This window comes from Nannobrachium achirus, assembly GCF_963921795.1.
Source record: "Nannobrachium achirus genome assembly, chromosome: 9".
NCBI classification, from domain to species: Eukaryota; Metazoa; Chordata; class Actinopteri; order Myctophiformes; family Myctophidae; genus Nannobrachium; species Nannobrachium achirus.
Window position 1 is genome coordinate 44,889,545 of NC_137818.1, and position 14,120 is coordinate 44,903,664.

Here is a 14,120-nt window from a genome sequence, read left to right on the forward strand (position 1 = left end):
ACCCCCCATTCGCATTCTGTCTTGCATAGTTTTTACAACATGACTCTGCAAGAGGATGTCTGTCTATGAGAGGGGCTGTCTGTGTGTCTATATGTCTGGAGTTAAGGTCTTTGCACACAGGCGCGTTTATCCGCACGGATAAAACGGACAATTTCATTTTTTTTAAAGAAAATAATGATTCTCTACGACTTCACGCACACCGGATCCGAATTAGCCGTGCGACGAGTGGCTGCGGACGTGCGTTTTTTTTTCTCATCGAACCCAGTTCGATTTGTGCGTCTTGTCGCATGCGGTAAAGAACTCATCACTCCTTTTATGACTCCTTTTGGGATCCGCAGCGCCGATTCCGCACAGCATTGTACACCAAATCCAATGCGTTTTATTCATGCAGCAAACGAATAAAACGCAACTGTCCTGTGTGCAAAGGGCTTTAATCTGGCAAACTTCTTGTGTACACTCACTGCCAGTAGGCTACGGAAGCACCTCTACAAATCTATGTTCACATTATGTTCAATATAAGCGGGCCACATGAAGTCCGAGATCCACACTGGAGCCACAGCGTTCCCATGTGGATCCCAACATCCACATAATTAGATTTTTTCTTTTTTTTTTTATGTCAGTTTGCTTCATAGTAAAATGTTAAACATTTAAGTTCATCGCGATTATTCTATTTGGGAACGTAACCGTGATACGTTTGCATTGTTTGCATTGTTCCACCTTGAGTATAGTGTTAGTTTCAAACCCAGTAGAGATAGATACAGCTGCTTCCCATTCAGGCCGGGAACACATTTTAGTGTATGGGAGGGGCTTACAGTACATGTACAGTATGTGGCAACATATTTGTGTTTGTAGGCTAATTTCTGATTTAGGCCTAACTGTAGGTTAGGCCTAAATGGGTTAAGACGTAAATACATCACATACTGTAATCATATTCTCATGCTTCATGCAATCAAGCTGCTTAGAATTACCCTACCCTAACCATAATATTCTTCATAATTGAGGGGTCAAATGCTTGTGATGTTTGTGCGTTGACTTTGTTCTGTCCTTGTAGTCCATCTGTTCTTCTGTTACACAGTATCTCTGCTCATTTGTTGACCTTGTCTCATCTGGCTCAAGTCTTTTTATACTTGCCTCTTTTCCTTTTGATCATTCTGGGACTCTTATGGAGAACATAATAATATTCATAAAGGGATTAATAACACGGACAATCATCATCATCATCATAATCATCACCATTGTTCCACAGAAATGGCAGTGGACCAATTTGGCTTTATTTTCAGTGGCCAACATTAATCCCCTCATATTACCACTGACATATGCATAACCTGCGAGGTATTAGCACTGATAATTAGCCGTGGAGAGTTAATGGTGTCATTTTCCAGCTGGGAGACTCTCTCCTGGGTCGGTTGTGATGTATGGGGCTGTTTCGGTCGGCAGGGGGTGGCATGGGGGGGGTGATGTTGCCTACTGGTGAAGGCGCATTACGGAGGCCTTCTATCAACTGCTTGGCTAATGACCTGGACCAAAGTCACGCTGTAACATAGCTACAGCATGCGCCATAATGAACCACGTTCCTTCCTGTGATGAAACAACCTGCGATAACAATAAACTAATGGGCCAGGACATGGAGGAAGCGCCAAGGAGGCCTGCAGTTTGAAATGCCATGAAAAGTAATGGGTTTCTTACACTTTGTGTGAACCCGCCGACGTCACGCCTACTATGTTGTTGTGTGTTCGAGATGGTGACATTGTGTGTCATACGCAAGGTCGTTCAGCTGCAGAAAAGAAGGACAAATTAAATAACTATTTTCTTGACCATTACACCTTGGTACTAGTATTGAGTATAAAGTGTCAACTGCATTGGTTCTCAACCTTTTCTGGATGAAAACCTAGAAAGCGTCCGTGGCCATTGGCTGGCTTGTTAAATGGTCCAATGGGAGTGCTGCATTCATTTACAGAGCATGTTATGATCAATCAAGCGATTGTGTTCTGGCTTGGATCAATGGAACTAACATACCGGTATATAATTCTGTAGTTCCCATTTAGCAGTGTCACAATGAAAACTCACTTTTCAAGGGTTTAAAGAAAAATACCATGACATGTTTTTTAACATATCGTCACTGTCGGGCAGAAACCTCGTATCTCCAAGTTTCAAATTTGTACATTTTTTCACGAAGCAAAGCCCTGCTTCATCATACAAGGCCGTCGCACAAAAGTAGTGAAAACAGCAGATCTACAAGCACACAACACCTCGCGGTGCGAGGCGTTGTGTGCTTGTAGATCGTCTTTAAATCATTTTTAAAATGGTAAATGCAAAACAAATGGTTTTGGACATACAAGGTTTTCACTCTGCAACGACGATATATTTTAATATGAATATTATATCATCATTACAGTCGTAGTGTTTTACCAATTATTTGGGGGCCCACTTGCAATATCCTCAAGACCCATCAGTGGGCCCTGACCCAGAGGTTGAGAGATACTGATCTACTGCATATAAATGATATGTCCTGTAGGCACTGTGGATATGTTTTATTGACAGGTGGCAGGTATGATCTTATTGTATTGTTCTGTTACCCACTACCCATCCCTGGAGAATAAATAGAGGGTGTTTTACAAAAGTGAACTGTGATAACCTCAGCTCAGTTTTTGCTACTATATACCGGTATTAGTCTGGAAAACATCTAATGAAAATCGATTGACTCGACGGCACCTATAAGATCGCTAGCTTAGCTTTGCTAGTAGTAGGGCTGTTTACCAGCAGACCAGTGCTCCGCTCCAATCCCCTGCAAAGCAGGTTTAGTCTACACTCACTGAAATGCCCTTTGAGCCTTGAGCAAACAAAATATGAGCTGGCATTGGAAGGCTACATACCGGTAGTTGTGGTATGACTGTCACCAAAAAAATAGCAGATCTACAAGCTCACAATGTGTCGTGCCACAGCACATTGTGAATTTGTGAGCTTGTGGATCTGCTATTTCCGTGTGGGTGTGCGACACCCACAAGCAACTAAATATAAATTAGGCTGGAATTACTGAAAGAAGACCAAGCCAGCCCCCTTGGAGACTTTTTAATTCAAACAGCATAATACAAACATGTAAATGCTTGATTCACAGAGTCCATACTGCCAGCAGTTTTCTGTCGACATGTCGGCAGCAAATAAATCAAAGAGGCACATGAGACACACATATGAGTGGGTTCACTTCAAACATCATTTTAGTGAAGCAAACCATCATACTGTGAAGCTGCCCTTTAGCACAATGTATTTTGTGGAGTGCATGGTTGGGTCCCAGATGTATGGGATGTAGCTCATGCATGGACCTATATCTGCTATTTTCCAAAACATTTCATGAGAGGTTTTCTTTTTAATCTTCCAAAAATGCATACTTCTACTTTTGGTACAGATACTGTACATTTGTCTCCCAATAGCTTTGCACTTTTACTCGAGTAAAGTTTTGTAAAATGTCTTTTACTTATATCAGAATATTTCTAAATTGTGATATTGTTATACAGTAAAATAAATCGGACGACTTCTTCTACCACTGTTTAAATTACAGAGGACACACTGCTTTCAAAGGCAAAGCAACCACGTCTGCTGGTCCAAAGCAGCACAAACACCACACAGTGAGACAAGGAGGGTAACCCCGTGTGGTTCCAGGAAATTATTCAGCAGAGTTATTAAAAATCTGCGGCAGATCGCTGACTTCCCCCATCTCCTGTCCCCCGGCTCTGACATTGGAACTTTGTTGAACTTGCAAAAAAAAAAGAAGCTTTTTTAGCAAGCTGAGCAGGTAAGGGAATGAAAATGTAGGTTTTCCTCACTAATAATGTTTTCTCCACGTAATCTATAATTCAGCAGCATCCGACATACGAATGTTTGCTTTGGAGTGGAGTGAGGGCAGTGGCGTCAGTTCAGCAAAAAGCTAGGGTATGGCAAAGATGGCAGTCCTCATGGAAAAGAGGCATTACATTTTGGATAACACGGTTCTATTGTGAAAATAGCAGATCTACATGCTCACAACGCCTCGCAGAGTCTGAAAAAAATAAAAAGCGAGTTTTGTCAGTTTTTTACACAGGTTTCTACGGTTTCTTTGGCTGAATATGGCAGCCTGGAACGGTTGTTCAAGAGCAGCTAAACTTGGCAATAAACGTGCCACAATAAACAATAATGCATTGCACCTGTGCAGCTGACCTGCGGAACCTGGGAATATACCATTCTGTCAAGATGGGGAGAATACAAGTGTGGAGAATATAATTATAATACCTTGCTAAAGTGACCATTTTGTTAAATTTAGCATTTGTAGTTATTTTACTGTGCAGATAGACAAAGAGAAATTCATGGATTTATATTTAAAAATAACTTTTATTTTCCCCCTGGACCCAGGGTATGGCAGCTGCATACCCCTGCCATACCCAATTGACGCCCCTGAGTGAGGGGCAGACCTGGGAGTGCAGCGCTGGTGAAGATGTTACGTTCACCCTGTTCGGTGTATGGCTGCGGCAAAATTATTCTATCAATTACTTTTAAATATTTGTTTTATTTGTATACATCAATGAATTGGGTAAACACTTAAGTGTTATTTTATGATTCTTTTGTTAAATGATTATCGATTGTGTATAATCGATTAAATCAATTGATTTGATTAACTGTTGTAGCCCTATCTTAGCTTTCTTGTAATTGTCTCTGGTGGCAATTCCTCATGATACATTTCTCCAGATAGTCAAAGACCCCAAAATAAACACTGTAAAATCAGTGTAAAAACAGATTTTACGGTGAAATCAGACAGATTTTTTGCTATACTCAATGTACCATTCATTTGCATACACCAACTCTCCCAGGTCACTAATCGATAAACCATATTTCCATGAACCGTACACAAGGACACGCATTTCTGAACGGAATTTTGAATCGGTTAAGCGAAGGGATAAAAAAGATGCAACGTAGACAAACAACAACTACTAATTACATGCTTGGACTAGGCTGATTAAAACAGTTTCTTCAGGCTATGTGTTAAATATTATGAATGTTAAAATATTGGAAATCTTAAGGACACTGAAGCGGCCTTTGTGCAAAGAATTGAAAAGCAAAGTCAGAGAATAATGCTCCTTTTGATTAAAAAGATGAGAAGGATCAGCTCTCTGCACCTCCCAAAACAAAGAGCATGAAGGGGCTCCTGCCAAGGTCTACATTGTGTGTGTGTGTGTGTGTGTGTGTGTGTGTGTGTGTGTGTGTGTGTGTGCGTGCGTGCGTGCGTGCGTGCGTGCGTGCGTGCGTGCGTGCGTGCGTGCGTGCGTGCGTGCGTGCGTGCGTGCGTGCATGTGTGCATGCGTGCGTGCGTGCATGTGTTTGCCCGTGGGTTTCGGTGTGTTTGTGCAGTACATGCCCACATTGGTATGTTATGTATGTGTGCATGAAAATACACATTTATGGTTCTGTGTCTAGTGCCTGTGTGTGCACGCTTACGTGCGTGTATGCAACCATTCGACGATGTGCGTGCATGCATGCCTGTGTGCCTGATGTGGGTGTGTGTGTGTGTGTGTGTGTGTGTGCGTGCGTGCGTGCGCGCGTACGTACGTGAGTGCGTGCGTGCGTGCCTGCATGGGAGCGTGTGTGTATGTGGGAGAGGGTACGGGGGTGGAATCTTACGACATGTGACAGCTGGTGGGCCGATGCCAACGGGGAAGGATAGAGCAGAGAGGGAAACGGCTGTTGCCACGGCAACGCAGCGCTGGAGTGGCTGATGGTCGGGTAGCGTGAAGTAGCGGCCAGCTGAGACAGAGAGAGCTGTTGAGAAACAATGCAAAACAAGAACCATTATTAACAACAACAAAAAGCAAAACATTAAAACACAATTGAAGAGCACTGTACTGTACCTGTTGCTACTTTCTTTAACCTCAGGTGTGGCATGTTATGTATACAACAACATGCACGCACACAACTGCATAGGATGCTACTAAATATAATCTACTTACCTGCTACTAGTACACATGTATAGACTTATGTATGCATGGTCATTTTACCTGTTAACATGTTTGATACTTTGTTTCTTTTGTTCTCCCCTGCTCTACACTACCTCTCACATGAATAATAATTTCATCCACTTCTTTACACCTGTAAATGTGTGACATGACAATAAAGATTCTGATTCAATGACACGACTTATTAGGGCTGGGAGATCATTAATTGCCCAGCCTAACAGCCATATACAGTATACTCGTGCTGCTGCTTTTTTACTATAACAACCTTCGACATCAGCTATCAAAGTGCGACACTTAACCACTTAATCTCTATATCAGTGATCCTCAAGCCTTTTAATTTCAAAGACACCCAGTTTGGCATGCATTAGGCCACGGAAACCCCACGACTCTGAGAGTGTATAAATGGAACCAAATGGACCGTTAATGGTCATTTTACTTCCATTACAGGCCAGGGGTCTCACTGAGGTCTTTCAGTCAGGCGGATTTTGAGGTAATCATTTCTGTGAGGTTGAGGTTAGGGTTAGGCATAGTGTTTGAGAGGTTAGGGTTAGGGTTAGGTCATAGGGAAGTGAGGTTAAAGTGAAGTTAACTGTTCACGTTTAGATGGAATCAAACCAAAACACCTGCAAAAAAGGGAATAGCCGTTGTATCTGTCTGTCTGTCTGTCTGTCTGTCTGTCTGTCTGTCTGTCTGTCTGTCTGTCTGTCTGTCTGTCTGTCTGTCTGTCTGTCTGTCTGTCTGTGTCCCTTTCATGCCCATACATTATGAGAACAACAACAAAATTAATTGGTGCCTTTGATTCCAGAGCCATTCCAACTGCCTAATGATTTGTCACGAGAAAAAGGTGCAGCAAAATAATAGTGGCAAATGTGTAAAAATGCATCCATGGCTGCAGTTTGAAAGTTCGACTTTTGGGTCTTTGAATTGAAAGTTCAACCTGAGACAGGCTTCATTGATTTCGCGTCACCTTCAGAAGTTTTAGTCTGTACAAGGAGTTCTTGGTTAATACAATTAAGAACAAACTCTTGCCTTAGTGGCACTGGCACTGATGTATGTACTTATTGACACTGACTTGTCATAAACCAGTAAGACCGCCCAAAGGGCATATATTATATATATATATATATATATATATATATATATATATATATATATATATATATATATATATATATATATATATATATATATATTATATACACACACATCTGACCTCACAGACTCCATAATATATATATGGAGTCCGTGAGGTCAGATTTAGAGGTATTGACCAGCTCCATATATGGAGATCTAGGTGATGATCCAGTTGTCTCCAAGTATGGATATCCAGTTTGATGAGGTCAGTGTTGTGATCTTCATACTGTATATTGAGATCCAGGTGATGATAGTTAGCAGTCTCGATTTGCAAATTAATTCTGTCTTGGCCATATATAGTGCGTCCATAAGATAAATAAAGTTATTCAGGTGACAGCTGACATGAACAAGTGAAAAATAAACAACTAAATACATTTAGTGATGTAAATGTTAAATCCCTGACCAAAAAAAAGGATAAATAATTAATGTGAAAAAGGACTAAAGCCACTCTGTTGTGGTGTTAAGCTTGTTGTTTACAGAGATATTCTCAATGGATAACTCCACTTTATAATGTAAAAGACACATAAAACCCATACTGTAAATGCAATGCAGAGCTTTCTACCACTTTTTCGAGTCACGTGTTCAAATACTGGATTCTGATTGGCTAAATTCCGGAGGTTATGAGAGGACAACTGCCGCAAAGTTGTGTGTCCGAGATCAATGCGGCTCAGTGTACATCCGGGGACTTCCCCAACCAACAAATGACGGTGGCAACGGTCCTATGTTTACTAACGTGCATGCTATAGTCGCCGATTTATTTGGATCCAATGCAATCCGCCAACTTTAAAGCCCCTTTTCTCTGAACCTATGCCTTTCTGGAAGCGAACAGCCTCTATTTACGGCCGGAACGGTACTTCTAACTGACGTTAGCTTAGCTGTAAGCTAGACGCATGGATTAGTATGGAGTTGGCGCCATCTGTTGGTGAGTAGAAGATGTTGTTTGTGGAACTATCTGCTGTCTCGCGGAAGTTTTATAGGCAATAATGATTGTAACTTAAGATCCTTGCAAGTTACAACTATGTGTTTTCTTTCATGTATACGGGAAAAAGTGGTAGAAAAGCTATTTACCACTCGGGGTCGGACATTATGCTCTCATAATGTCCTGAGTGAGTGTGTTATCGGACTCGGCTGCGCCTCGTCCGATAACACCCTCACTGCGGACATTATGAGAGCATAATGTCCTCTCACTCGGGGTAAATTGCTTACGTTTACTTTATTCACTATAATATAACAACAATAATAATAATTGCCAGACTCCCAGCACAACTAAATGATTAATGGACAGTAGAGACTGTATTTCAGATGCGTAGGCCTTCATAAAAACTGTTTTACGCAAACCAACCATGCAGTTAGTTTGACACTGCCGATTTTATGGTCCAGTCATCTAAATTGTGCAGATTAAAATGAAACTACCAGGAACATAATTCCTTTATTGAAAAGAACCGCAAAACGTGATTGTATAGCAATGTTTTATTTAGCTTGTAGATTGAAGGTAGGCCTTCATAAAACCGCCTTGTCATCATTTATGACGAGATTACATCAACATTGGCAACCTATTATTTAGTCAGGAACACTCACGTCAAAGTAAAGTTTATTTTGGCACTTGGAAGGGCTCCGCGTTCGGAGATGTTCCCTGAATTTCGTGCATGCTTTTTGAGCATGCTAAGCAAAATCAGGGAACGCTAAGCAAGACCCCCCATAGGAATACAATAACAGAACAATAGCAATACATGACACGTAACTTAATCAGACATACTGTAATCACAAGTATTTGAACTTGATCAAAGGTGGAGGCTGGGGGGGAGGAGGCAGCTAGCAGCAAGTATCCGAAGCTTCGGATAACCAAGCATAGGTAGAGAAAGCAAGCCGTATTTAACCCTGCAAGGCCCAGCGTTGCTTTTCGGCAACGTTTTTTAAATCATTTTTAAAAAAATGTTATAATTAGTTTTCCTGTTCTCTTTTCACATTAACATCACCATTAAATCCTATTGTTTAGTATTACAATGCCATTGGCCATGATATTTGCATATAAATACCCCCCACAGGAGCTGACATTCACAACTCCCAGAGAAGTTGAAATTCCAGCGTCTGGACGTAGTGGACGAACAACATCTCACTTTTTAACTGAAGCTATTCCTCACTAAAACATAAGTAAAATGCCTGTAATATTGTTTCTCATGATCATTAGAATGTCTAGAACACGTGCATATGTTAATATTGTGAAAAATATCCCCAAAATGCAAATTAGATCAGGATTTATGATGTATGGCTATAAAACCTTACAAAAACATTATTAATTTTTTAACATTACATTTTCCTGTGATTAGGACACCTACAACACCATCTGATTTGTTTGAATTCTTTTGGGCCAGTAGAAATTAATTCGGGCCTTGCAGGGTTAAAGGAGCCTTCCCTACTGAATGAGAGCTTTGATTGGAGTATGACATTGTGACGTAATGACCAGCTAATATGTGAATGAGGGAAAAGAGCTGACTGACAGCTGACTACAGCTGGGCGGGGCAAGTCTCTTGTGTCCTGCATAAACTCTAAACACTGAAACACTGAAGCTTCATAACTCTGTGGCTCAACACTCGCCTGATTTGAATAAAAGAAAAGCCAGCCAACTTAAACGGTGCACTACATTACATTACATTATTGTTTAGTTTAATAATTTACTACTGGCAAGATGCGATCAAGAAAATATAGTACTCATATTTGCTGTTTGTCATAAAGCGACACCGTTTGGAGACCCTACACAGACAGTGGCTTAGTGAGGAGGGTGGGATTCTTGCGCTATAGAACTGTCCCAATTATTCATGAATTTACCCACGTGTAAATCCTCAAACTCAAAATGTCACGTCGTAATCTCTTTCACATACAGTATGACTGAGCAGCAGCCATGTAGAAAAACTCCGTAATCACAGAATCAATATTTAGACCTACAGGTATTGAGCATTCAATCTTTTCCTGGGCATAAAACTGTCAGCACTATTATGTCGTTCAAAAAACGCCACAAATCCATGAGTCATGGTCATCAACTCCAATGACAACTGAACCCATCAAGAGAACATTTCTCATCATGAATGGATCGATTATTATTAATCATGAACCAAAAGCATGTCACATTGTTCATATCAAATCTGAGTTGCACAAAAAAGGTCCTCAGTAATGTGTGTGTTTACAGTAAAATTCTTGGTGTTCCTCTGTACACTCAATTATATTAACCCTAATAGTGTGAGAGGAATAACATACTTGCACATAATTTGAATTTGGTTATCAGGTATAGATTTAACCATTCACCGGAAGCAATTGTAAAGTGAAATGGCAACAAATAGCCATAAAAACAAAGGTGATGTCGTTAAATTAATACTGACGCATCGTCCTGACCAATCGCGTCTCTTTTAGGGGTGCAACAATTAATCAAACGAATAGATTTAATGTATTATAATGTATTATCGATCATTTAATACATTTATCCATCAATAATCAATCCCTATTTTGGGCATGTCATTATAGGTGAAAAGTAAAAAAAATAACTGAAAATAGCTCATCACGAGTTTGGAGATCGGCTATGTTCTACAATTTTGCATTACAAGGTTGTTCAAAGTATAAGTATAAGATAACACGTAGTTAATCTATTCGTTGAGATATCATTTTCTTATAAAAAATGTACGCTTGTTGATTATTCGAAAAAGTAATCAATAGAATCATTGATAAGAAAATAATCAATAGTTGCCGCCAGTGTTACTCAGGAAACTAATATGTTACTTATGACTCCTTCTAAAAAGTAATAATATTATATTACTTTTTTAAATTCATGGAGCCCAATAACTCTGAGAGTGTAGAAATGCATCTACACATTAGTACACTCTCAGAGGAACCCTAAGGGTCCCTGGACCCTACTTTAACAACCACTGGCACTAATCTACTTGTTTGCTTGGGAGTATCAGTGCATTGCTTTGACACAAAACAAATCGCCCTCTAGGACACAATAGATACTATATCGAGCCATATCGACCGGGGTGAGGGAGATATGTTCAACCCCTCATTGATCTGTTCTAGTCAAATGCACGCACGCACGCACACACACAAAAGTACAAACATATGCTTAGATACACACGTATAAACCACACAAACACACACACAGAGAGGGCGTTGCATCCTTCGAAGTGTCAATTGAAGCCAGTGTGTGGCGGTGAACAGATGATCTGCTTGGCAGTTGGCTGTCTCTCTTATTACATGTCGGGCCAAATGCTGGCAGCCACAACTACAGCACTACTAATTGCCTGCTCTCTGCGTGTGTGTGCGTGCGCGCGCGTGTGTGTATGTGTGTGTGAAATTCACACATCACGCAGAGTGAGAGTGCTGTCTTTCTCACACACGCTATCGCGGGCTGCGGTGACTCGATGTGAGATTGCACGCTTGTGAAGTTGAAACGGAGTCAAGCTCATCATATGTCTCAAGACAAAGTGAAGGAAATAGAGGTGAGAGACAGAGAGGGGGAGAGAAATAGTGAGCGAAAGAGAGAAAGTTGGAAGGCGACGGCGTACTGGAATGCAACGTGGAGGGGAGGTGGGGGTGAACGGGTGTGAACAACAGGGAGGGCGAACGTCTGCGAGGGCGATAATTATGTGCACGAGTGTGACGAGATTGAGGAGAAATAGAAATAGGAGGGAGGAATGGAAAAAATATTGTGCTGCGGGAGACCATGATTATTAGCATGATACATTAACCACTTAAACCCTCTATTCCTAGTCAAAAGAACCTGAGTTACAAGTGTACTGGACCCCTTTTTTCCTTCAACACGATTTTAAGATAACCCAATGTTATTCTCCATAGAGAAATGACTTCCGTGAACCGGGGGATGAGCGAGTCACGTCATGACTTCACTGCTCTATTGTGTGTCAATGTGTAAGAGCACAGACCAGAGTTACCGTTATCTACGAAAGCTAGGCAGGAACTATGGCATGAGACTGAATGCAGAGCTACCTCTATGCCAGCACTTCATAAACTGCAAAACAGCTCTGCCAGCCTTATAATAAAAACTAAAACTGCACTCTGTCAAGGTGCCATCGTGCGCACAAGTAGGCGATGTATGGCCTTCTTGTGCGCCAGCAGAGCCCAACTTGTGCGCCAGCCACTGGCATCACCACTGGCGATAACAGTGACATCACCACTCTCTTCATCAGGAATGCTGGTCCCTCATTGGCTGTTAATGATGATGTTGCCAGAAATGCTGGTCCCTGATTGGGCTACGGCAGTGATATTCAACTGGCAGCCCGTGGGCCAATCAAAAGGTATTAAAGATATTTGAATGGGGCGCCCGCTGGCCTACTGGTCCAGGCGCATACCACTTAGGCATTGCCACATGGATGCATGGCGGCATCGCCGGTTTGATTCCCGATCCGGACGACCTTCGCTGCGTGTCGTTCCCCATCTCTCCCCCCATTTCCTGTCAGTCTACTGTCCTATCCAATAAAGGCATAAAAGCCCAAAAACAAATCTTAAAAAAAGTAGCTATTTCTGAATTTGAGTGGCTGCTGTGTCCTTCTCCATCCATTAGTTTTGAGTGGATTTTGCCCATTTTCCATCTTCTCCAGCCACGTGTAGGTTTTACACAGTATGATTAACCTAGTCCTCAATAGTGTAGTGTCCTGGGCTGAATGAAGGTCTGTCTAGAATAGTGCTCTTATGAGCCGGATGCTCAAAACATTAAAATAATAATCAAACAAACACTTCACCTTGCCAACCTGCCTCCTATATATTCTTCTTCTCACAAAGATACTTCCATGCCAGGGAGGTCTGGGTATATTAGTATAATCAGATTCTGAAATATAATTCCAAATCAATTAATGATATCGATCCATCCATCCATTATAAAGGACTGGCAGAGAAATTATCATATCAAACATTAAAAGGCATAAATGCATGTATGAAGCAGGTCATAATAATTTACCATAATGGACATAATATGTCCATTGATATGATATGATATAGTACTTTACTTTATTGTCAGTTCACACTGAAATTTGTCTTGCAACACAGCAGCCATGTATGCGACACATAACATATATACAAACATTTGACAAAGGTAACAGAAACAAGACAGGTTTACATACATAAGGATAATATAGTCAAGGGCAGTGTCCACCGCCAAGCCTACCTATGGCCAAACTCCTGATTAAGCCTTAAAGTAGACTGATGGACAAAGGACCTTTTTAGTCTGACCTTAGTGTATGCTGGAACACCGTATCTCCTTCCTGAAGGCAGCAATCTATATTCTCTATGCAACACATGGCTACTATTAGAGGTAATATTTCTTGCCAACCTTAGGATGCTGTTATCATAATAGTTGTATATAGCCTCTGAAGTTGTTGTCCGACTATCTTTGAACAAATGTTCAGTTGTTGCAGCAGTTGTGACTTAAGGGCTGCAGACAAGCATCCATACCAGGTGGTACTACAGTACTGAAGAACACTCATAATGACAGACGTGAAAAACATAAGAAGAATCTGTCTACTAGCACCAAATGATCTTAAACGGCGGAGGAAGTAGATTCTTTGCTTTGTTTTCTTACACACAGATTCAATCTGATCTTTCCATGACAAAAGATGGTCTATTACTACTCCGAGGTATACATACGAACATACCTGGTTGATCTGTTCACCATGAATAGTAATGGGAGATCTGTGTGTATCTGGTGGTGCACCAAAAACAATCTCTTCTGTCTTTTTAGTGTTAGTTTTTAGTGTTGTTGTCAGTGATGTGTTCTAGATTATTTGGAGGGTATACGATAATGCTGACATGCGTGTGGTCGTGGTTATGCTTGCGTGTTTTCAATGGATGAAATGGAGAGGGCCAAGCTTTTTGTTTTTATTCTGCATGTCATACTACGTATAGGCTAAAGCGTAACACGGTAGAACACACCAATGATTGTTGTGTCCTATATAGGCCAATAGCACATAAAACAAACGGTTAACCACAAACACGCTGTCGCCCCCGACTTCA

At 41.1% G+C, this 14,120-nt stretch overlaps 1 protein-coding gene across 1 annotated transcript in view; it reads right to left on the reverse strand.

Annotated features, from left to right (window-relative positions):
• nphp4 (nephronophthisis 4) overlaps positions 1–14,120 on the reverse strand; it is a gene marked incomplete at both ends in the record, with an annotated part of 228,353 nt that overhangs the window by 76,580 nt on the left and 137,653 nt on the right. The window contains one exon of the mRNA XM_080732808.1: positions 5,647–5,784. Coding sequence (XP_080588934.1) covers positions 5,647–5,784 — 138 coding nt within the window. The remainder of the gene's footprint in view (positions 1–5,646; positions 5,785–14,120) is intronic.